The following is a 21,848-nucleotide window of genomic DNA, read 5'->3' on the forward strand; positions in this document are numbered from 1 at the left end:
CTAAGGCAGGAAAGAAATGTTTTTCAATCTGTGTGTGGGAGGGGACATTTACTACAAATCTTATGCATTCATTTTATCTTCCTTTTAACGATTGTTTTTCTAATCTCGCATTTCTTTCAGGGTTTGGTTTTGGATCATCTAACACGTAAGTACCATTTTGTGTCTAACTCTTCATTAAAACCACAAATAGAACCAGAATAGAAGAGTTGAAGGGTTTACAAGAGCAAGCTTTGAAAGTAACAAGTAACATACTAGTTCTGATTTCCTTTTTAGTGGCACTGCATAGAGCTCAAAGTCCAGGCTCTGAATGTGTGCTTTCCAGTGAGGTTAATCTTTCATATAAGAGAGAATTTTCAGTTAGATTGTGCTTTTTCTCCCTGTCTCAGGCACATGATGTGTGTGCTCCAGCTGTGTGTGTGAATCTAATATCTACTCCATTTGTCAGGTTGAAACAAGGAATGAAATAAATTGGTACCTTTCTGGCTGAATTGAGATGCTTATTTACCGTTAAAGAATGGGACTAAGATCTGAGGTTACCTCTGTTATCCACTCTGCCACGGGCTTGCTGGATTACTTCTAGCAAGTTTCTTGACTTTGTTTCCCTGTCAAGTAGAGAAAGCATGCGTATCTCCAGACAGTAGGCTCTAGAATAAGCATAATTACATCTACTTAGTATGTGTTGATGCAGTCTTGGGTAAAAGATGCTGGAAATACCAATGCGTTCTCATAATAAGTTTCTGATACTAGGGAGACTGGAAGTTGTTTGAGATCTGCTGAATTAATACTGCCAGAGGGAGACTAGCACTCATTGCTGGTTTGGGTTTTTTCTTGCTCCACAGATCTTCCTCTGGATTTAGTGGATGGAGGAGCTAAGAGCATCCTGAACTGTCCTGTAGAACTGTGCCGCAGCTCCTGCGCTCATGAGTCACCTACATGATCGATATCCAAACGGCTTTTCTTTTAAATACGAGTTCTCAGACTTTTTTTTAAGAAAAAGATTTTGCTTATTTTTATGCAACTATTGTTCTCGCTCTATATTAAAACTATTTTATCTGCCTTGATGTTATTTGTGTTGGAAGGATTTATCTCCCTGGATCTAGAAGAAAGATGTATGCCGTGGTTACCAGCCCTGTACTGGACTTAGCTTTCTGCTGTTCATCCCTTGCCTAGACAAGGGAGTAGCTCAAGTTGGTTCCTGATATAAACCAGCACATTTTTCATTGAAGAGAATGACTGATTATCCTAGGCTCTTAAGAAGGGGCTGAAGTTTGCCCTGCTAATTTTAAGTATAGGATGGGGCACATGCTTATCTCGCTGAAGTGCTAAAACTGAGTCATGTGTGAGCCAGAGGCTTAGTGGAGAAATAGGAAATTATCCGAGAAGAAACTGGCAGTGTGCAGAACACGTTCCCATGGCAGTAACATTCAGCAAAGAGGTGGGAAGTAAAAGCTCTCCTATTTTTACCTTTCTGTAAATTTTACAGAACTCAGAAAATGCAGCTCAGGTGACAGGGAAAACTTCTGGCCCTTGAATTAGAAGTGCCCTCCGTCCAGAGGCATTAGTGATTTTGCAGCTTGTGGCTTGGGCTGTTGGATTCTACTGTCAGCTGCATTTTTTTCTAACGTGTATGAGATTGTACTTTTTCCCTGTAGCTCTTAGCTTTAGTCTATAACGTTTGTGAAATTCTCATATGTTTCTACTTGAACATACTGAGCAAATGTTTTAAAGAATGCCCTGAAGGCATTCTGGACAAACACTTTTTCTATTTGATGCATCTGACCTCCGTGAAACCTCTGATGTAATGGGTTTTTGTTGCTCTGTGAAAAATGCATTTGAAATAACAACTTATGTATTAGTTGAATACATGCAGATTGGATGGTTTTATCTTGTTGGTCCTATTAGGACATTCTGGGATACTTCTGCTTTTTCTATTTTCAGCAGAAACATTCTAATGTTTCTTTTTTTTTTTTTTTAATACCACACAATACGATGACGACTGTCATTTTTTGGTTTGGTTGGCAAGTGGGCATGTGGTCACCTTTTGGAATTGTAAATAGCTGATAACTGCTTGTTTTCACATCCAGTATTATAAACTAAATAGTTGTATCTATCAACAGTTCCTGAAGAAATCGCTTTTTTCAAGTCAACCTAAAAAGTTAGCGTTCGACCTAACTCCTGTCCTAGATGTGGGAAGTGTCCTCCCTGTCTCTGTTCCTGGGAATGACGTTACGTAGGTTCCCTTTAAAGAGGAAGACCACTGAAATACGGGGAATCTAGTGTACAAGGAGGGCTTACTTTTAGATGTGGAGAGGCTTTGCAAGGCTATAGGCTCTAAGGCTTTTGCATACGCCCTGGATTTCTGCACTCTGGCGCGCTGCATGTCGTGTTAGAGGCAGCACTGTTGGCAGGGGTTTGTTCGTAACCTCCCTTCCCCTCTAAGGGAAGCGAGCGAGTGCTAGCGATCCTGGGACCGCAGCGCTGGAACAGAGGGGATTTTCTGAAATTTGCTAGTTTGGAGATGGAAGAAAAAGCTGAAGATAGGTTGAACTGTGCCCTCCCAGTATGTTCTCCTTGACTATACGACATTTCTTAAGGCCTAGAGGTGATACTGCTGTTCTGCTTTCCTTCCTCTTTATAAATAGCAGCTGGCCCAAACCATTGACCTTAAATTCTTTGCATTAATCTCCCCTGGCTGTGGCATGCGACACCTCCTAGCAAGGCCGTATCAGCTGTGCTCCCCCAGATAGCTAATAAACCTCTTGCTATGGAGAAGATTGGCTTGGTAAGAATGCGATGTTGGCATGCTGAGCCATGTGAAGTTTCTTTTTTGGAACGATGGGAGCAGTTGGGGGTTGTCCCTGCTGTGGTGCTTGGTACCTGTTTAACTCCTTTACCCTCTGTGAGTGAAGGGCCGTAAGAATTAATCCAGATCCCGACTGAACACGCATTTTCTTGCAATGCTTCCAAAATCATGGCTGCAAACCCAACCCCCTGAACTATCTGCCCTCGAGAAACGGGTGCTGCTCCTGGTTTCCATAGTAGCTGCTGGAGGAGCTGCTCAGCAGCGTAGAGAGGCTGATCGTGACCACAAGCCTACAGGAACGCGCACGAAATGTAGCAAAGTCGACTTTGAAAAATCTGCATTTTTATTAGATGACTCAGGGACTTGGCAAGCGCGTGTGGCACTCGCTTGGTGGTTGCCAAAGCTGTTATAGTCTGTCGTCTGTGTTAGGTGGCCTGTGATCTCATGGCCTCTGTCCAGGTTTTTGTGGACAGATGTCCACCAAAGAATAGAGCTACTAGCACAGAAAGCCCCTGTCTGGGCAGACCTGGTAAAGAAGCCAAGGGCTAGCTGGGCTTGGAGCCCTCGTTTCATTAGTTATCTTGTCCATGCTGGTTAATCCTCAAATAACTAATAGCAGCCGTTCCAGGACTACTCTGAAGGAGCTTATCATTTTGTCTGTGCTAATGTGGTTGTGCCTTTTTTTTTTTTTTTCCCCTGCCACTTCAGTATGAGAAGAAATCTTCCCAGGCTTTTATCAAAGGTGGATTCTTTAATTATTTCTAATGTAAGAACACATTTTTCCCTCCCCTGAGACTACACCATGGTCTGGAGGCAGTGGAAAGCCGAATGCTGGTGATGCTGTGCTGTGGCAGAGCCTTAACGGTGGTGGTACAGACTTGGTGGGCAGAGGGGGAGCCCGAGGCACAGCGAGGGTCTCCCCAAACCCGTGGAGAGACCAGACCAGGGATTTCTGCTCCCTCCAAGGCTAAAGGAGCAACAAAGAAAAGAGCCTTTTTCTGGAAAAGGGGCGAAATGTAGCTTTGTCACAAAGAGGCACAAAAAGAAAGAAAAATTATTTAATCTCCTGTTTTAAAGGTTTTTACCGTATAATGCTTGGTATTCCAAAATACGGGTGTCTCGCAGGGTACCGGTGGTCTCGGCTGTGCCACTCCATCCGGATCCATCTCCTGGGAGGGAAGGGCATCGGTGCTCTGTCCCCAGCGGCCTCAGCCCTTCTGTGCCACCACGGCGTGTTGGGGAGAGGCGACCAGGGGACGAGCGCTGGAGGCATCCCTCTGCTGCCGAACCGAGGAGGGATCGCAGGGCTGAACTTCATCCCCTGCTGCTGGGTTATATCCCTCCCTCAGCTCACTTCATCCCTCACGAGCGGTGCCGGGGGCAGAGCTGACGTGCCCCTGACCAAAACCCTGGCGATGCTCCGTGGGAGAGGAGCATGTTTCTGGCGTGAGTGTCCTGCTCGGGATGGGCTTATCGGCCCCAACAGCGAGCTGCCGTGGCGTGTTTGTGTGCGGTGAGTCTCGGGGATGAGTGGGATCCCTGTGAGAGATGGGGGAGGTTGGAAACATACTGCTGAACATCTCGGACCCTTGCTCCAGCCGCTGGGAGCTGGGAGTGAGGCAGAGGAAAGGCGAAGGTGAGTGGTGGCACCACCTCTCCTCCCACCCCTTTGCCCAAGAACTGGGAGAGCGGCAGTGGTCGGCACTGGTCCCTGCCCCTTGCCAGCAGCCCCGCGCAGAGCTGCCTCCCTTCTCCCCGTCAGCCCGTGTACGTGTCCCTGCTGCTGCAGGCCCAGAGGCTGAAGTGACATTTTATTTATCCCTTCTTAGTTTTCATGTGTCCTGCCTTTGTGCATTGCTTTCCGCATTGCTTACAAGGAAAAATAATCCTGCGTGAGGCGCTGGCATGAGCGTGTCTGGTAGTGCCGAGGGAGTTTTTGTTCCTAGATAAATGTCGTGTTTGTCCCCGGGGGCCGGGAAGAGGCAGCCGCAGCTCGGCGGGGATGAGCAGCCCTCAGTCAGCGGTGAGACGAGCCCCATCCTTCCGCCCTCTCGCAGCAGCGAGGCCCCAGCGTCTTGCAGCCATCGAGAAAAGACCGGCTCTTCCTCACCGAGGGATGAGCTTGGATATGTCAGCACGTTTTTCAACTCTGCACACCCACGTGTGCCCGTGGGCTTCTGTGCCAGCTCCCCGAGGGCCCCGCAGTTACGCTCAGCATGTTCCCTGTCTCGCACCATCCACACCTCATTTTTCTGCAACTTTCAGTAGGTCACAAAGCTGCTCCTCTGCAAACGTGTCTCTGGCTCCTGCTGCAGAGCCAGGACTTCTCCGTATGCGCCTTTATCACAGACGGGCACACTTTGTGCTGCCAGTGCTTGTATCTGAACTCGTACCGTTCCCCGAACACGAGATAAAAATGAAGTTGCGTATTGTCAGCAAGCGCATTGCTCAAACAATACGGCAGGGCTGTCGCTCAGCCCTGGTGCTGCGGCACTGTTCCTGGGCGCACGCAGCCGCGGGCTGCAGTCCTGCCTCGTCGCAGCGTCCCGTTCCAGCGCTGGAAGGCACGGGTCTCCCCCCTTACACCACCCTCTCTCGGAGCAGGGTGCTGGAGTCGCTCCCAGGTCAGTGCTCCTTGCAGAACCTCTCTGCAGCTCTGCTCTGCAGGTGCCAGGAGCTTCAGCGCTTCGAATACGCTGTGCTTAAATCATGTCAGAACGGCTTCTGCGTCAGAGGTGAAATAAGCTGTGACTCTGTTTTGAGGGGGAAATGTGGGACAACCCCAAAGTTATGAATCGTGGTAGGGTCGGACCTGACGCTCCAGTGCTGCTCTCCTGCGTTTGGACACGTTGCCAGGACTCAGGGGACATGGGTTAGTGCTGGGCTTGGCAGTGCTGGGTTAACGGCTGGACTCGATGATCTTAAGCGTCTTTTCCAACCTTAACGATTCTATGATTCCATGACTCTGTACCCGATAGCTTTGTGGGAACCAGTGTGCAGAGGTGTTACTAGAGGCAGCCTTGGAAATCCTGATGCAGATTGTTTGAGGAGCTCTGTCAGAACTATGTGTATGCAACACATGACACGGTATTTTTTATTTTTTTTTTAATAGATGCTTCAAGGCTCTTCAGTGCATTGCTAAAAATATTTTGCTTTGAAACTTGAAAACGTGAAGGAATAAAATGAGTGTTTGCAGCTGCTGCACGTGAACAGCTTAACAACATGTGAGACAGAAGAAATAGGAAACAAAACTTGATTTGCATCAGCAGAGGGAAGTCCCTGCAAAAAGTTTCGAGCAGGGACCGTGGGGGCCAGGGCGTATTTCCTCAAACGAAAGAACTGTTGCCTCACCCTGCTTAAAACCGAGGTTAGAAAATCACAAAGCCAAGTGACAAAACCTCTAGAAAAGTGAAGTTTGATTTCTGGCCTCAGCATTCACCAACGCACTGCAATGACGGACTGGCGTTGGTGTTACCTGAAGCACCAGAACTGGGCTCCGCCATTGCCTGGGCTCTGCCGGGCTCAGCAGCCGCTCTCCTTCCCACCGCCCTCCTGATCCTTCCCGGGAGGCTTTCGAATGTCTCTGTGCAGACAATAAGTGACCGGGTGCTTTCGGCTTTTGCAGGGTGTCACCCAAAACAGCTGTGAGTTGGCTGGCGTCCCCTCTCCACCCCTCCCTCCCTCCAAAACTAGGACATCTAAATTTAACCTGCTATCAACAGATGAGGCTGGAGAGTTTCCACCGTGGAAAGGAATCCCACTCCGAACCTGTCCTCTCCTCTGCTCAGGCTCCATCCGTGCGCGTTCCTTTCCTCGAGCCGTGACCGCCCGTACGTTTCATTCCTCCCCTTCCCCTCCTGCGCCTGGGTTTGTGTCGCTGCTACGTGCTGGTGGGGCTTCCCGAACAGCCTGTGTGGCTGTTGGTGTTTTACGCGGGCACACACCTCGGTGGTTTGGGGATGATTTGTACCAGGTTTCCCCGCTGCCTCCGTTTGTACCAGGTCTCCCCGCTGCCCAGCAGCAGCGTGCAAAGGGCTCTTGAGCTGCAAAGGTTGGCTACAACCTTTTAAGGGGCAAAACGGCCTTGTGCCAGGCGCTTGCTCACCCCGGGCAGGACCCAGCGAAGGGGAGACCTCGGTGGGAGGTGCACCTTGTTGGGGGTGCCCAGGTCAGGGTCCAGCCCCTGTGCTCAGGGCAAGCCCCGAGCGTGGTGTGGCTCCTCCAGCCCGACCGGGCAGGAGGGTCCCGGGGTGCTGGGTGGGAGCCGATGCAGTGGCGTGATCTTGCAGCAGACAGAGCAAGTCCTTGCTGCTTTTTGAGAAGCCTGGATGCTGCTTTGGAGGCTGGATCAGAGAGCAGCAAAACTACTGCAAGAACAACAACAAAAAAAAACCCCAAACCTGTGCCTGTCTTTGGGCACAGCTGGTGGGAAGGGGACGCGTGGTGGGATGGGCCCATGGCAAGAGGAGCTGGAGCACAGACCTGGAAGGGGCCAGGGTTGGGCCCTGCGGATTAACGGGTGAGCACGGGAGCTGCGCTGGCCACTTGGCCAGGCACCCCCGCTCTCTGAAAAGAATTTTGCCAGTTGCCTTTACTGAAAAGCAAGCAGAACCTAAATATGAAAAACGTGGGGAAAAATAATGACATGAATACAGCGTGGTATTTGAAACCCAGTCGTATACTGCAGCAGCTTTTAACCTCTTGTTTGCCCAGGTCAGAAAGGGCAGGGCTGCGCTCTGCTGCCCGGGTACCGGAGCCTGGCCGCGGGGCTGCCTCTCCCCAGATGAGGTATTTACAGCTAACATCTGACCAGGCTTTTGCTAAATAAGCAAACAGCATCAGGAAACTGAACTGTGCAGAAGTTCAGCTGCTGCCTGCGCCAACCGGCTCGGCCCTGTCCTGCCGTCACAAGATGCACAGCAGCCTGGTAATGAAAAATGCAGGATGTCGGCTGGTATTTTTAACCAGAAACCTCCGCACTCTATCTGATGCAGCGTAAGAGCTGAAATGGAGAGAAAAGGCACTCATGGTAAATAGGGTGTTTATCACCGCCTTGAAACGTGAGTGCAGAGGTGGTGGAGCTGTTCGTTTAAAAACAGCCGCCGCCCAAACGACTCCAGGCAGACATGTCTGAAAATTTCACTTTATTTCTCTGTCTGTTATAAAAGCAGGGTTTTGTTTTTTTATATCTCTGTAAGTGTCCAGACTTGGTACATCTTGGTTTTGTTTTCACAGTATCTCTGCCAGACCAAGGACGATTCTTATTGCTGCGCCAGGAGCCAGGGCAGGGAGGGACGGCGGTGCCGAGGCTCGGGCAGCCCTCGCCTTACCCCCTGCTGCCGGACCCAGCCTGGCTCTGCACCGCGCCGGCTCGGCAGCTCTACCCCTCCCCATCGCTGCTTAATCTCTTGGACGCTCCGAGGGGCTGCCCCTCTCTCGCCATGCTCGTCTCCATGTCAAGGGTAGGAAACGAGAACCAAATGGCCCGCGAGGCTGCTCGGCGCGCTGGCCGTGCTCGACGGTGTCTGCCAGCCCCTGCCCTGCTGCTGGCTGGGGGGAGAGGGTGCAGGTGAGTGTCTCGGCCAGGGCTCGCCCCACTGCTTCCCACCCTGGACCACTCTGGGATTTTTGACAGGGATGGTCAGGCTGCACTCTCACCTCCTGTGGAGATTTAGGGCCAAGAGCTGAACATCATTGATGAGAGAGGTGAGGCAGCAACAAGCTCGCGTACATCAGTATCCCATGTTGGTGCCCTGTCACCTTCCCACCGTATCCTTTGTGCATTCCTGGTTCTGCAGAAAGCTGCCAGAGGAGGAGCTTTATTGACCTCTGCTTATTTACCACCTTATTCGGTGCAGGATGCACCAGGTCCCCAGACGTTTAAGTCCCCGTTGGGACCCTGTCAATCCCCATTCTAACCACATGGCCATTAACCAGCCGTATCAATAGTGATGGCTATAGCACCTGTTACTTCCAGCCACTCTTCCTTTTATATTCAATTTGTCCCCGTCAGTTTTGTAATGAAGCAGCATTGGAAAAACATCACTTTTAATCACAACGCGTGAAATTTCAAAAGAGGCAGCATCACTTTTCTATGCCGTGTCTGGTGATGCGAATGGAGGTGGAGGGGCATGTTTCAACCTAGGCACGGGATAAAGGCATTCTTTGGGGAGGGAGAAGTCCATGCAAAGCCGACCCCAACGTGAAATTTCGATTTCGTATTTACTGCTTAGCTGGGTCTGTTCAGTGCAACAGGACGAATTAGCCAGGAGGTTACTATCAAATTGCATGGATGCATCCAGTCCACCAGGTAGAGGGAGTAGGAGAAACCAGATTTACTTAATGCACTGGGAGACTAAGTCCAACACAAAGCTAAGTGGAAAAGGACGTAGGTGTTCCCTGAATGTGGTTTTTGGTGACTGAGAAGAAATCTTTCCTTGGAATTCCTTCGTGCAGCTAATTAAGACAACTGGGTCCGATTTCTTCGACCCATGCTGACATCAGTGAGAACTGTAAGTACTCAGCACCAGGAGACAAAGTGAATACCAGACATAAATACCCCTTCTGCTCCCACCCGCCCGACTGCCCAGAAGTGCATCTAAGCGGTAGCCGAGATGCGTGCAAGCGTCGTCAGCTATTCACCCACAGCTCACATTTTGTCCTCTTCTGCAGGTATTGCCTAGGAGAAAATACAGACAAGTTGCAAAGGGCTGTGCCAGTAGAGCTATAGTTAGGATTTGAATCCATGTAAGAAAATGGAGAAATGGAGAGTGACTGTGCAAGTCAAAGTCCCCCTAGCTTCATCCTTTGTAGTCCCAAAGCCTAGATTTAGGCAACCTTTGGCTCGTGGATTTGGGTTTGATCCAGTCTGTTTGTTTGCAAGCTGCTTGTAATGCTGGACTTTGTACTGCAGAGATCTGCCCCTTGGAGAGAGCAGCTCCGCGGCTGAGCATCTCTGACAGCCAGTGCACGGAGGAGGGTGGTCTCCCCTGGGAATGGGGGTACAGCTGCAGGGACCAGGATCCTTCTTTGCTGGTTTGAGACTGTCGCGGGGGGGCATATCTTCTGGGAGTGCTTTCCCCAGGCAGGCGGCGATGTTGAACCTGTTGCCGAAGTAGATGGTGTGGCTTTGGAGAAGTAAGGAAGGATAATTTCTTGCTGGTAATGTCCTATGTGGAAGATGAAGACGGCAATAGCAGCTAACGGGTGCCTCTCCGAGGGGAGAGCCTTTTGAGCAGCGCGTCTGTGGTTGTGAGACCTGTTCAGACCAGTTCAGCAGGGCCAGGCTTGTACCCGGCACGCTGAGCTCTCTTCAGTCCTAGCTCTTGAGGCAAATTGTTAGTAAGAGAAAGAAATGTCTGGGGGAAGGAGCTGCAGAGGGGAGGGAAGCGATCTGCCCCAGGCCATGTGCTGGAGCAAGAGCACAGATCCTCTGCTCCCGTCCCGTGCCCTGTCCTCCAGATGCCACCTCTACCGCAGAACTCCCGCTGCCTGCAGACTGTGCCCTTCCCATTCAAACGGCTTTTCCATACTGCCCTCCTCCCCAGAAGTGCATCTGGTTTTCTCTGAAGCCATCTGGACAAGGTCCTTATTAAAACCTACAGGTTCCACCTCCTGCTCCAAATGCACCTTACTTACTGGAGGATCTACACCCAAGACTCGGGTGTTGCCCTCTTGCACCTTCTCATGCATTGCCCTTTGCTACATAGATGTTTGTGCCATCACCAGACAGATATGGTATCGTGGTCCTGTCTGCACCCCGTTCCTGACAGTCGTGTAGATCGTGAGGTCATTTGGAAGAAAATCATCTACTAACCCCAACGTGATTTCTTATCATGGGAAGAAGAGAGTTTTTCATAGCTTTTGCTTCTAGTGTTTGCTAGGAATGGGTGCCTGTTATTTTCAGATGTGGCTGTTCCTGAATTATGGATATTGCTGGGTAGACTTGGTAGATAAGATCTGCCCTCGCTTACACCCATGCATCTCCAATGACTTCAGAAGGATCCTTTTTATATCCTGCTCTTCTTACAGCACCATCATTTGGATTTCATGGGAAAACGGGGCAACAGAGCTTCACCCAACAACAGCCGGTGCACGAGCCGTTGGCTCTTACGCCACGAGAAGGTGAGACTGTGGGTTAGCTGGGCAGACATCTGCGTGTCCTAAAGACAACCCCAGTGAGAAATCCCCCCTCTTGGTTTATGTTGACTCCCAGGGCCACAATTCTAGCTGTGAGATTATCCCATACGATAATGCTAACAGGAGACTGAGATCGCCAAGTGTAAGCAGTGCAAGCTCGCTTGCTACCCCTTCTGCGAAGCAGGGAGATGGCCTAGTAGCTCCCACTCAAGAGCCATCCTACAGCAGGTTTGTTATTTGCATTGCTTTGAAACTGAGATTATTTCCATGGTTCCTTGTTCCAGGTTTTAAAACCAGGAAGATTTTCTTTTTATCACGCTTCTTCCAATTTCATGCCCTTTTCATCTGTCAGCCCGTGACACACTGACAATCTATTCCTTGTTCCAAAACTTTCTCCCAAAAATTCTGTAGAAAGGACATCCTGCCTGGTGGTGTGTTTGTTGGTTTTTCTCAAACATAGCTTTAAGGCAAAAGTTTGGCAATGCAAAGCAAAGTCTACATAAGGCCGCATGACTTGGATTTGCAACTCAGAACCTTATAGCTTAAAAAAAAAAAACCAAAACCAAAACTTCCTTATCTTAAATAGTCAACTTTTTGCTCCAGGAGCTTGTTTTGTTCTCAACCAAAAAAAAAAAAAAAAGACTCTTAAAATCCCAAATAAAATGTTCTTATTGTTCTGGGCAGTCTGGACAAGCTAATGAGACTGAAGTTCGAAGAGTAACTAAAGTAGGGAAGAAAAAAAAAAAGCTATACGGGTAGACATCAGTGTTAGTTTCTTCCCTTAGGAATCCAGTGACGAGACAGACCCCAATCAAAGGTCTCCTCTTTAGCTTTAGCACAGTGAAATCCGTCCCAATGGGAGAAGGTAGAATGGTTGCATTTGTTGAATGAATAAAAAGTGCATTTTGATTTTGCTCAGATTATACATGTGTATTCTAATACCTAAGTGATTGTTTTGCTTCATTTTTTGTCTTTTTTTTCTCCCTTTTGGTGCCGGGACGCCAGGTTTATATTATCGGTGTTTTGGAGGTATCACCACAAGTGGTGGTCCATCCTTTGGCCTCCACATGAGTACCTGAGCATCATTGGCATTGGGTTTGACAAGGGCACTGGGTGGTATTGGCTCATTCTTGCTAAGGACCTGGGGCTGCTCTTGAGCAGAGGGCTCCTGCAGCTTGGCACGCTGCCCCAAGGGTCTGCTGGGATTTACCTCGATGTCCAGCCTCATGCGCCATTTGATAGTCTGCAAGGTCACCATTTCGTTGGTAGCCGTGTTGGTTGCAACCAGCCAGGTGGTGAAGCTTTGATCCCGGTGAATGCTTGTTAGTTTGGCCACGTTGCTCTCGCTGACGGGCACTGCCCACGTGACGCTTGGGTAAAAGTTGTCGTTCATGCTGATGTTGAACTTGGACTCCTTCTTTGTGGGACCCACGATGGTGCAGGTTTCTGTCGTGTTTCCATACCAGGGATAGTTCACTCCATCTGAGTCACTGATGGCCTGGATTTTACCATCCAGTAGATCTGGAAGCTCCCAACTTGACCTGATCAACAACAAATTATGGATAACGCATTAATTAATTAGTTTAGAAACACACCGGACTTCAAGGAAGGAGTTGTGAACGCATTCCCCCTTTAGCTTTTACTGGAATTTGTGCCTTTCGCGCCATCCTGCCGAAAGAGCTCATCCCTGCCGTTAAAACTGTGCCTGCGCATTTCCAGGACCGATCATGAAAGGCTGTTAAACACCACCGAGGACCCATCACCCTGCAGAGCCAGGGCTTTCCTTGCAGGGACCGGTGGCTACCTGGAATAGTACAAAATACGTCAGTGTTTATGTAAGGGTAGGTGCTCAGGAAAGCTCCGGCGTTGGAGACAATCCAGCGTTGCAGGTATCCTCCTGCAGCTCCTTGGCTGCTTGAGCACGGCTGAACGCAAGGACTCGCTCCAGCACCGCGTTCAGGATCTCCACTCTTGCGCCGGTGAGAGCAGGGCTCAGGGCTGAGTTTCTTTCTCTCAATAGCACAAAATTCCCCGTGTTGGCAGAAGAACAGGCAAGCTCAGAGCTGGCCCTGGGGCTGAGGTGACAGGGGAGCCGACCTAAGTGGTGGAAGTATGATCAAGGACTCAACTGGACCATAAAGCTTCCCACTGCCCCACTCTGTCCTTTCTTTTCAGTCCCTACCTGCAAACACTCATTTTTCTCCCTGGATAAGCCACTGTCCCCCGCTGCTGTCTGCCTGGCGCTGGAAGTGTAACCCACCCTTCTGCAGCCCTAGGAAGGACCCAGTTCAAAGGCTGCACACCAGGCTCCGGGCTGGGGATGGTATTACAGTAATCAGAGAAACCGAGGTCAGCCAGCTTGTAAAACTGCCTGAGCCGGTCGTCTGGGTGCTGTGCTTGCGAGACTGACAGAAAGGTCAGTCTTTCTGGCAAGTAAGTAAGTGAAAACGGTCCTCCGTCACCTTGTAATGCTGATGCACAACTTGGATTTTTTTTTTTTTTTTTTAACTTCCAATTTAATTTTTAAGATTAGATTTGCCAATAGAAGCAAACTACTGTAAATGCCTCAGAAAAAGGGTTAGATATTTGCAGAGTAAAGGCACTAAGACGGCATAACCATAGACCACGTGCTCAGCGCATGCCGGGTATTTTAAGGACATTCTTTTAAAATCCAGGCTGGTAGAGGTGACTCTAATTTACCTTCTCCCTCTTGCTTATAAATCAGCCCTCCCCGCTACCCAGAGACGCTGTCCCCGCCATCGAAGTGGCAGAAGGGGCTCGCTCCCAGCAGCTCGCTCCCAGCAGCTCCCAGTGTGGCATTTGCACTTGACCCCGTCATGGGGCTGGGACCCTGGGCTGTGCACCAGCCCCCCAAGCCCTGCGGCTCCCCGCTGCGGGCTGTGCCACGGGACACGGTTTATCTTGGGAGGGAGACAGAGGGGACGCGCTGAGGCTCATCAGGGTAACTGTCCGAGCCTTTAATAAGTCCAGTGCTGCAGCTTAAAATAGCCCCTTGACTGAAGCGGGGGCTGCGGCCGGGCGCAGGCAGGCGGGGGGCACGCGTCGGGCCCGGCCCGCTCTGACGCAGCTTTGGGACGAGCTGCTCCTCTCCACTGGCCAGGACTAATGGGACTGTCTCATAAGGCTGTTCTGATTGTTAATTAGTTAATGACCGTGAAGCGCCTCCATGTCTGTAACCACTGGATCGTTCAGCAGTTAGCTGTAAATGCCTGGCTGTAGCTAGAAGATACCAGGGGGGAGGGGGGTTTAAAGAGCTCATTTATCTTTTTTTTCACGCGAAGGGGGGGTCCTAGCAAAAATCTCCCCTGTGCCATGGCAGGCGTTGGGCGAAGGGCCGCACCGTGCGGGAGGCAGCTGGTTTGCAGGTCGGGCGGCCTGGCGGGAACCCGGGAGGTGAAGCGCAAGGCGGGACGCGGGCTGCTCCGGGGATGCAGGGATGCTCTGAGCAGCAGCCGGGGGTTATGCAAGCGCAGCATCTCCCCGCGCAGATTCACGGGCTGCTGTCAGCTACGGCACGGCGGCTGCAGCAATCCTCCCTCCTGAGCTCATAGCCAGCAGGCAGAGGGAGTCCTTTGCCTGGAAGAAAATTTTTAGTGAAGGCAGCCAAAAGGAGATCCCTGAGCAGTCCTGCCAGGACCCCCGGCCACCGGAGAGATTTTTATACGCTCTGCTCTCTAAATCGGAGTCATCCTGGCTCACCGTGCCCCACGCTCTTCAGGGCAAGCCGAGAAGGGAAAAGCTGCGGGGATGTTGGATGAAATCAGCCCTGGGCGGGCGGAGGAGCGGAGGTCGTGCTCTGCAGCCCCCACCTCCTCCCCGCCGCACCGCCCGGCTCTGAAACACCATCTGGGGGCTCTTTCTCTCCCTCTCAGCAGATGGTTTAGGATTATTTTCCATTCAGACAGTGGTCGGTACTCAGCTTGGCTGTCACCCGGGGATGAGATGTGCCAGTTTCCCGGAGGTTCACCCTGTGACAGACACGGTGCTAAGGTGCAGCCACAGCATCTCTGTGGGTGCGGAGGTGCCAAACCAGGACCCGAGGTGCTACGAGAGGCTGATAACCCCCCGCGCTGCTCCAGCCTACTCACATCAGAGGCTGGTGGGCAAATGGCAGGAGAATAGGGTAGAGGATGCTCAGAAACTGCACGTCAACTAAGATCTGCTTGTCCCCATCTTCATTCCTAGTAGATGTATCTGACCCCAGACCAGTACAGAATTGCAGGACCTTCTTGGGATTTGCCCAGGGTTCAAATGAGAACAAAAAGGTGGAGCTGTGCCAGGGCCCGGGCAGGTTGCTGAAGGGAGGATGCTGGGGGCAGAGCCTGAGAAACCCCACCGCAAAGCTGAGCGTGTTCGTGAGCAGCACGGCTGCGCTCAGGGCGCCTCAGAGGTGCACCCTGCTTCAGAAAAGGCGTGGGCAGGAACGGGGAAGAAGAAACTGCCCTGCGTGTCTTTCTGGAGCATGCTGTGCCTAATTCTAGTGAGTGTGGTTAACCCCGGGGTTTCAAAACCATCACGCCTTATCTGCACAGCTTAGTAACGAGAAGAAAAATGAGGCCTTGTGATGGTCCCATGACTGGAGCGAAAGCAGAGGCTGCACGATGGTTGCTGCTGGTGGTGGTTGCCCCTTGCCTGCTGCTACAGTAAAGCCTGCGGGCCAGCCAGGTTAGTAGCCTTTGCTTGCATAGTATGGCCGTGTTAAATAACATGCCAACAACTGCCCTTTTGGATGATTTTGGAAAGAACGCTGTGGAATGATCTTTGGCTGCATCAGCATCTTTCTGTGGCGGTGTCGAGCCAAGGCAAGACCAGAAAGTGCCCAGTAAACACTTTGCTGACAATAGCAGGGAAGAGGCGTGAGAAGAAACCAACCTATCTGGTTTCATGGATTCACTGTAGCTGATCAGCTCCAAAATCAGTAGATTCTGGCTTGTAACACTGACAAGCTTGCTTCTGCTGCTTCGGAAACCTTCAGAGTCAGTACGGGCATCACCAGAGACTGGAGCTGCCAACAAGCCTCTCTTGACAAATGTCTTCTTGCTACTAGGAGAAGGAACTTCGAGTTATTTCTTGTGGCACAACCGTAGCCCCGCTGCTGAGAGCCAAGCAGCTTTATGTAGGTTTTAGCCTTCTAGTTCTCATTCAGATACATTTTTTCCTATTCTGTCACACGAAATGAAGCCCCGGCTTATCCCGAGCCCTCCAGATGGCTGCCCCACCGCACAAACCGAAGCAATCACTGCAGTGGCCTGTGCGGTGACAGCAAATCCAAGCACAGCAGCCTACAGCCCCGTGCATCCAGCAGTGACAGGGGTATATTCAGTTAACCTTTCCAGACAGGCACCGGGCACTATTGCATCCTCAGCCCCAATTCCTTAAAGCCGGCTCCTAATTAGCCACAGGCCCGGTGGACTTGCATAACCTCATGCTTTCCAGCACCCTTCCTTTCCGCCAGCTCCCTAAATAAGAGAAGCCCCGCTCAGACGCAGACTGTGCTCGGTGCAGGTACCAGTGCAATGTGTGGGCGCCATGAAAAGTCATCTCGGGTATTCCACATCCCTGCTCCTACCTGCCTCCCTCCACCGCTGAGCCTGCGCTGGTGAAAGAAAGAAAACCTGATATTCAGAGCTGCTTAATTTTAAATTGTCCTTTACAGTGTCTCTCTCACCTACTCCGGCACGTCCAGCAATTCAAGCCAGGGTTATAGCAAAGCACAGGAAGGAAATTTAAGATGTTGCTCCCCAGGTGTTGAAGCCACGCTGCTGTGGTCCCTCTTCCCCCCATCCTCCAGCAACACGTTCCTGCCTCGTCGCTTGAACCAGCAGTGATGTTTGATGCACGCTGGTTCAGGGAGTAAAACTAGCAGAAAACTGGCATTAAGAAAAAGAGACGGATTTCTGACCGTTTAGCTGAGCAGGCTCAAGTCAGACGGGACAACCTATTTAACTGGGCTAAGGTGGGTGCTTACAGCGCGGGTGAGGGCCAGGGGCCACATAAGGGCAGCGAAGCCTTTTCCTCCAAACCCCTGGAGAGACAGCTCACTAAATTCCCATGGTGAACTGACCTCCCTTCGCATCCCATGGAAAGCATAACCTTTTTTTCCTTTGACGAATCCATTTTTGATTGTATTTTCCCTCCCAAGGACTGGGGGTTTATTCTCTTGACAAGTCGATTTCTCGAGTTCATTGTGTCTCTGCTGCAAGGTACGGAAGATTTAATCTTGCAAGAGAGAGATGCCCGGTAACGTAAAGCAATGATGCAATGCTGCCCAGCTGCCCCATCGCATCCTCCTGGGGAGAAATATCTACCTGAAACTTCTCCAGATTCTTGGCTGATCATATTCAAACTCCGATTTATTTATCTCTCCGTTTTGCATATCTCCATCTGCACCGCTTCTTGCACATCTCCATGGAGATGAAGAAACAAGGCTGGATAATGCCATCCCGGCGTTGCCCAGCCGCTGACATGGGTCCCGCCAGGTGCTGCACAACCGGGTGCAGAAACCAGCGCCCACCCCAGGAGATCCCAGCGGGGCCCTGGTCCGGCGTGTCCTGCACAGGTCAGAGCTCCGCGGCCTGATCCTGATGCCTCCCACTGCACAGCGGCCTCCTTCCCTAGGGGCAGAGGGTAAAGCCCTGCTCGGGGGGAGCAGTAACGCAGCCATGGGGCTGGAGGGGAGTTTGCCCCAGTTCTGCACGGAGCAGGGGGGTCAGAGAGCACATCCTCATCCTCGTGCTGGGGGTTTTCATGTTCCCGGCAGCATCTTCTGACTTACACGTAAAATGCCAGCATTTACTTGTTATCTGAGCTTTAATTATTTCCCTTTACATTTCAAAACGCTGCATTTAGCCCCAAAATTGTCAGCGCCACTTTAACCACGTGTGTCGAAATGATCCCCTCTGTAGCTAACATCCCTATAGGAGCGTTATGCACAGCTCCATCTGCTCCAGTATTTCTCAGCTGTTTCTATCCTCAACGTAATGGCCAGCTTATACACGGCTAACAACTTCAGAGCATACAAGTGAAAAATTAATCTAAAGCCTGCTGTAAGTATTGATGCCCCAATTGCCCGACTGATTTTTTTTATTTGGAGTTTTCTGTTTGCCTGTCAGCACAGTGACTAAAAATATGTATGTTGCAGTAGTCTCTTCATCATGGAAAGTTGGGACAAATACATAAATCAATGCAGCTCCATGGAGGTCAGTGGGATTACGTTGAGTTTACGCCAGCTAAAGGCTTGGCCCATTCTTCCAGGTAGGTCTGTGTCCTGTCTCTCTCTATATAAAGGTCTTCCAAGAGCATGTTTCAATGGCATTAAAAGAAGCCTTTCCTCCCAAACGCCTTTATTTATAGCTTTCAGATGGCGGCGGGTCTATAGAAAGAGAGTGGAGGAGCAGACCAATTCCTACTTATGTTTGGGTAACTCTTTTTTTTATATCAGTTAAATGTCAATGAACCTCCTAGGGAAAAAATCTTTGTTCCCATGATTTTCTGGCTAATAGCTCCCCTGCATAGCTGCAGTGTTTAATTCTCACTACCTGTTTACAGCACTTAGCTTGTAGATACAACTTTTTTTGTCTCGAAGCATTCCAGCAAGGGAAGACTGTACCAAATCCTCATTTTAAACACAGGGAAACTCAGGTGCAGAGAAATAAAAGGACACGTCGGGGTTTGCAGCCCACAGCAGCACTGGCAGAACAGCTCTCTGCCCAGTCCTTTCTGTTTCAGTGGATGTGAGCTGTATTTATGTACAGTGGACTCTTCTGTTTTCCTTTGCAGCTGGTCACTAAAGACAGGATTTCTAAATGAGCCTGAGAATTACACGTGCAAATCCCAAAGGCCTGGAACTGAGAACATCTGAGCAACAAATTGTCCTTGCTAAAGACGGTGTTGGAGCCAAAAAGCCTACAGATTTCGGGTCTGTTGTAAGTACTTTTAAAATCAAGATAAGCTGGTCTGCTTCCTCGCTGAGCCTCACTGCTGGTGTTTGCCAGGTGCTAGTTTGCTTCTCAAGGCACTTTCTGCTTGAGCAGAGAGGGGACGTAGGGACAGAAGGGGGGGACAGTCTGCCACTTACGGCTGCTCCTCGGCATGCCCTTTCCTCCGGTCCACATCTTACAACGCGTATTCGCTTTATGTCTGAGATGCTGAACCCGTGTCCCCTTCTGGGCTCGCAGGCAGAAGGCAGGGAAGAAGGGCTGTGCAGATGTTCAGGCCTTCAGGAAGGCGCTGCATTGAGTCAGAGTTTGTCCTGCGCTCCAGCCCTGCTCTGTGCTCCCGTCCTCCCTCAGCCCTCCTCATTCACCATTTTTTAAGCCACCCAGCATGGCCCTTGCGGGGCTGAGCCGCCATCCCCCTGACACAGGGCACTTGGGATGAGCAGACGGGAGGGTTGCTTAAACCTGACCTTCTCATCCTTTCTCCCTTGCCCCCCGAGACCTGGCGCCATCAGCACCTCCAGCCACCAAACCTTCTGCCAGCAGCAGGCTCTGCGGTCGGGTTTTGTCCCCTGCTGCACCAGGAGGCTGCACCCGGTGCTGCCCAGCACCGTGAGTTGCAGAATTGCTGTTCTGTGCAGGCGTTTGGAGATCAGGTGCTGTTGCTGATTTAACTACGGGCCAAAGCCTGCAACAACGTTTGCTGAACAACCTGGTGGGGGACTGGGGAGAGATGACTTTTCACAGTAGGGAGGTGACATTTTAATTTGACTCATTCCCGTCTCACTATGACTGTCTGACCAGTAACACAGGGTTTTTGGTGTGCAAACGGCCCCTAGATTCCCCCTACCTTACATATATGCCAATATATTCCCACTCTTACATTACCCAAAAGGAGGGTAATGTGAAATTTTCACCCTGCTCCAAGGGTGGTGCAAAGGGTTTAATTATCAGTGGGTTAAACCCACCTTGTTCTTCCCCCGTGGGCTGCCTGCTACCGTGGGCAAAGCAAGCAGGATTCCTCCTGTGCCGTTAAAGCCTGCTCCCAGCGCTGCTGGGCTACGGAGCTCGCAGCCGTGGCCCACTGCAGCAGCGGTACAGCACGCTGGGGACGGCACCGTGCCACAAGTGCCAGCCCTCGGGTTTCCCTGGGGCTTGCCAAGGCGCAGTTTTACCCCGTAAGGGATGGGGAGGGATGCCGAAGAGAGGAGCTGGCGGTCGGAGGAGCCCCTCGTGTAAAACGCGTATCAAACAGGGGTGCCTGTCGCGGCAGGGCTGACCTGGGATTTCAGGATCTCCAGTGCTGCTCAAACGCTGTTGTGAAATATTGGGTTGCTTTTGGGTTCTTAGCAGAGCAAGTGGGTTTTGGTTAGGGCTTGGGCACGTTCCCATTAGAAGAGAACACCTACTCCTTTAAAAGGGCAGGGACAAGCTCTCCTGTATTTTAAACATATGAGAAAGTCCTGTTAAGTTTCAGAAGAGCTGGGTTTTAAAATCAAACCAACTGGATTATCATTTTTGGCTTAATCCAGTATCTCCCAGCCAGGCCACGGTCCTCCCGCTCTTTCTTCCCGCTAGGCACCCGCACCCGCTCACGCGCACTCTTGGAAATACTTACATTCCCTGTTCCCCATAGTGATTGTAAAATTCCATGTGGCTGCAAGCCTGGATCCAGCCCACGATCCAGGTCTCCTTCTTGGGAACAGGGGGCACCAACACTTGGGCGGAGGCTCGGAAGTGAGGGGTCCGGTAGCGCAGGACCACGCTGGAGGACTCATCGATGCTGGTGGGAATGGGATCGATGGAGGCTTTGACTTCAATCACTGAAATACTTTCCCGGAAAACTTTGGATTTGCAGCTAATACTCTGAATACAGCCCATGGCATACCCCGAATACAGTCCGACGCAGCTCTGAGGGTACTCCAGCAATCCTGGGGAATATTAGGCATTGAAATTATCTGGTGCTAGATCAATTACAGATCTTCTTGGTTTGTAATCTCAAAACTGATATCCATAGGATAGAAAATTCATCATGTAAAGCCTTAATTTGAGTATCTGTCTTACAAGTACTGCTCCTATTTTGAGGTTAGCTGCACTTCAGAAGCAAAAGGGCCTTTAAAATTTTTTTCCCCTTTTAATGACCCATTAAATCTCTCGCTCAAACAGTCTTTGGGTTAAAAAAAAGGTCTCTTGAGTTCAATAAATAACGGTGGTGTTCTTAGCTGATATATTTAGTCCTTCCTTTCCTCAGATGAGGTCTGTCATTCACCGTCAAACATAGGACTAGCCGGTATTTCCCTTTATTCTTTGGATGAAAAGCAGAATGTTGATAGACACATCTATATAAATAATGAAATAGTTTTTAGCCCCAGCTTGTCACAACCGGTGTGGATTTCCACTTCCTGACTTGCAGTTGTTCATAACTTCCTTTCGCACAAAATTACAATAATAACAGAAAGAAAGGACGGGTGGAAAATGCAAAAAGTAGCCAAATCTCCGATTTTGGAGGCTCCTCCGCCAGCGATGTCAGGGCTTTGGGGTTGAGGATTTTTTTTGTTTTTTTCTCCCCCCTTAGAAATAGCCGAAACCACGAAGCAGAGCGCGGAGCTCCCGGTCACGCAGGCGGCCGCCGGGGGCTCCGCAGCGGGGCAGCAGGAGGCTGCGAGCCTCCCCCGCCGCCGCCCGGGGCCGCGCCGCTCCGCGCCCGCTCAGCGCCGCGGAACCGCCGCCCGCGGCATCCCGCCGCCACGCACCGGCCCGGGGGGCGCCGGCCCCGCGGCTCCCCTTCCTCCTCCTCCTCCTCCTCCTCCTCGTCGGCGAGCGGGTCTCCGCAGGGGTGTCCGACCTTCCTCCTCCTCCTCCCGCTGCTGCCGCCGCTGCCGGGCTCACCCGGCGGGGCTCATGGGCGGGCGGCGGGGCTGCCCCGCACACGCGTGGGCCCCGCGGTC

The 21,848-nt window shown here is 51.0% G+C and overlaps 3 protein-coding genes across 10 annotated transcripts in view; 2 read left to right on the plus strand and 1 right to left on the minus strand.

Moving 5' to 3' along the window:
• NUP214 (nucleoporin 214) overlaps positions 1–1,061 on the plus strand; it is a 45,250-nt gene extending 44,189 nt beyond the window's left edge. For all 7 annotated transcript variants that reach the window (XM_087752867.1, XM_087752869.1, XM_087752868.1 and 4 more), the window contains exons 35-36: positions 121–145; positions 840–1,061. In XM_087752867.1, the coding sequence (XP_087608993.1) occupies positions 121–145; positions 840–873 (59 nt within the window). In that variant the 3' untranslated portion in view covers positions 874–1,061. The remainder of the gene's footprint in view (positions 1–120; positions 146–839) is intronic.
• A 4,216-nt stretch (positions 1,062–5,277) lies between these two features.
• Positions 5,278–21,848, plus strand: part of PLPP7 (phospholipid phosphatase 7 (inactive)) — a 36,157-nt gene continuing 19,586 nt past the window's right edge. The window contains exons 1-6 of one of the 2 annotated variants that reach the window (XM_087752796.1): positions 5,278–5,427; positions 5,916–6,633; positions 8,039–8,372; positions 10,835–10,927; positions 15,496–18,382; positions 18,743–18,888. The gene's annotated coding sequence lies outside the window, so the exon portion shown is untranslated. The remainder of the gene's footprint in view (positions 5,428–5,915; positions 6,634–8,038; positions 8,373–10,834; positions 10,928–15,495; positions 18,383–18,742; positions 18,889–21,848) is intronic. The other variant, XM_087752797.1, reaches the window with a different exon arrangement.
• Positions 8,775–21,594, minus strand: FAM78A (family with sequence similarity 78 member A). Its single transcript, XM_009476963.2, has 2 exons — positions 20,519–21,594; positions 8,775–12,483 (listed from the first exon to the last, which is right to left on the minus strand). The coding sequence occupies exons 1-2, from the start codon at positions 20,779–20,781 to the stop codon at positions 11,955–11,957; spliced, it is 792 nt and encodes a 263-aa protein (XP_009475238.2). The 5' UTR covers positions 20,782–21,594; the 3' UTR covers positions 8,775–11,954.

Source organism: Nipponia nippon, unplaced genomic scaffold (genome assembly GCF_047370975.1).
Source record: "Nipponia nippon isolate SJK-2023a ecotype South Korea unplaced genomic scaffold, ASM4737097v1 scaffold_16, whole genome shotgun sequence".
Taxonomy (NCBI): domain Eukaryota; kingdom Metazoa; phylum Chordata; class Aves; order Pelecaniformes; family Threskiornithidae; genus Nipponia; species Nipponia nippon.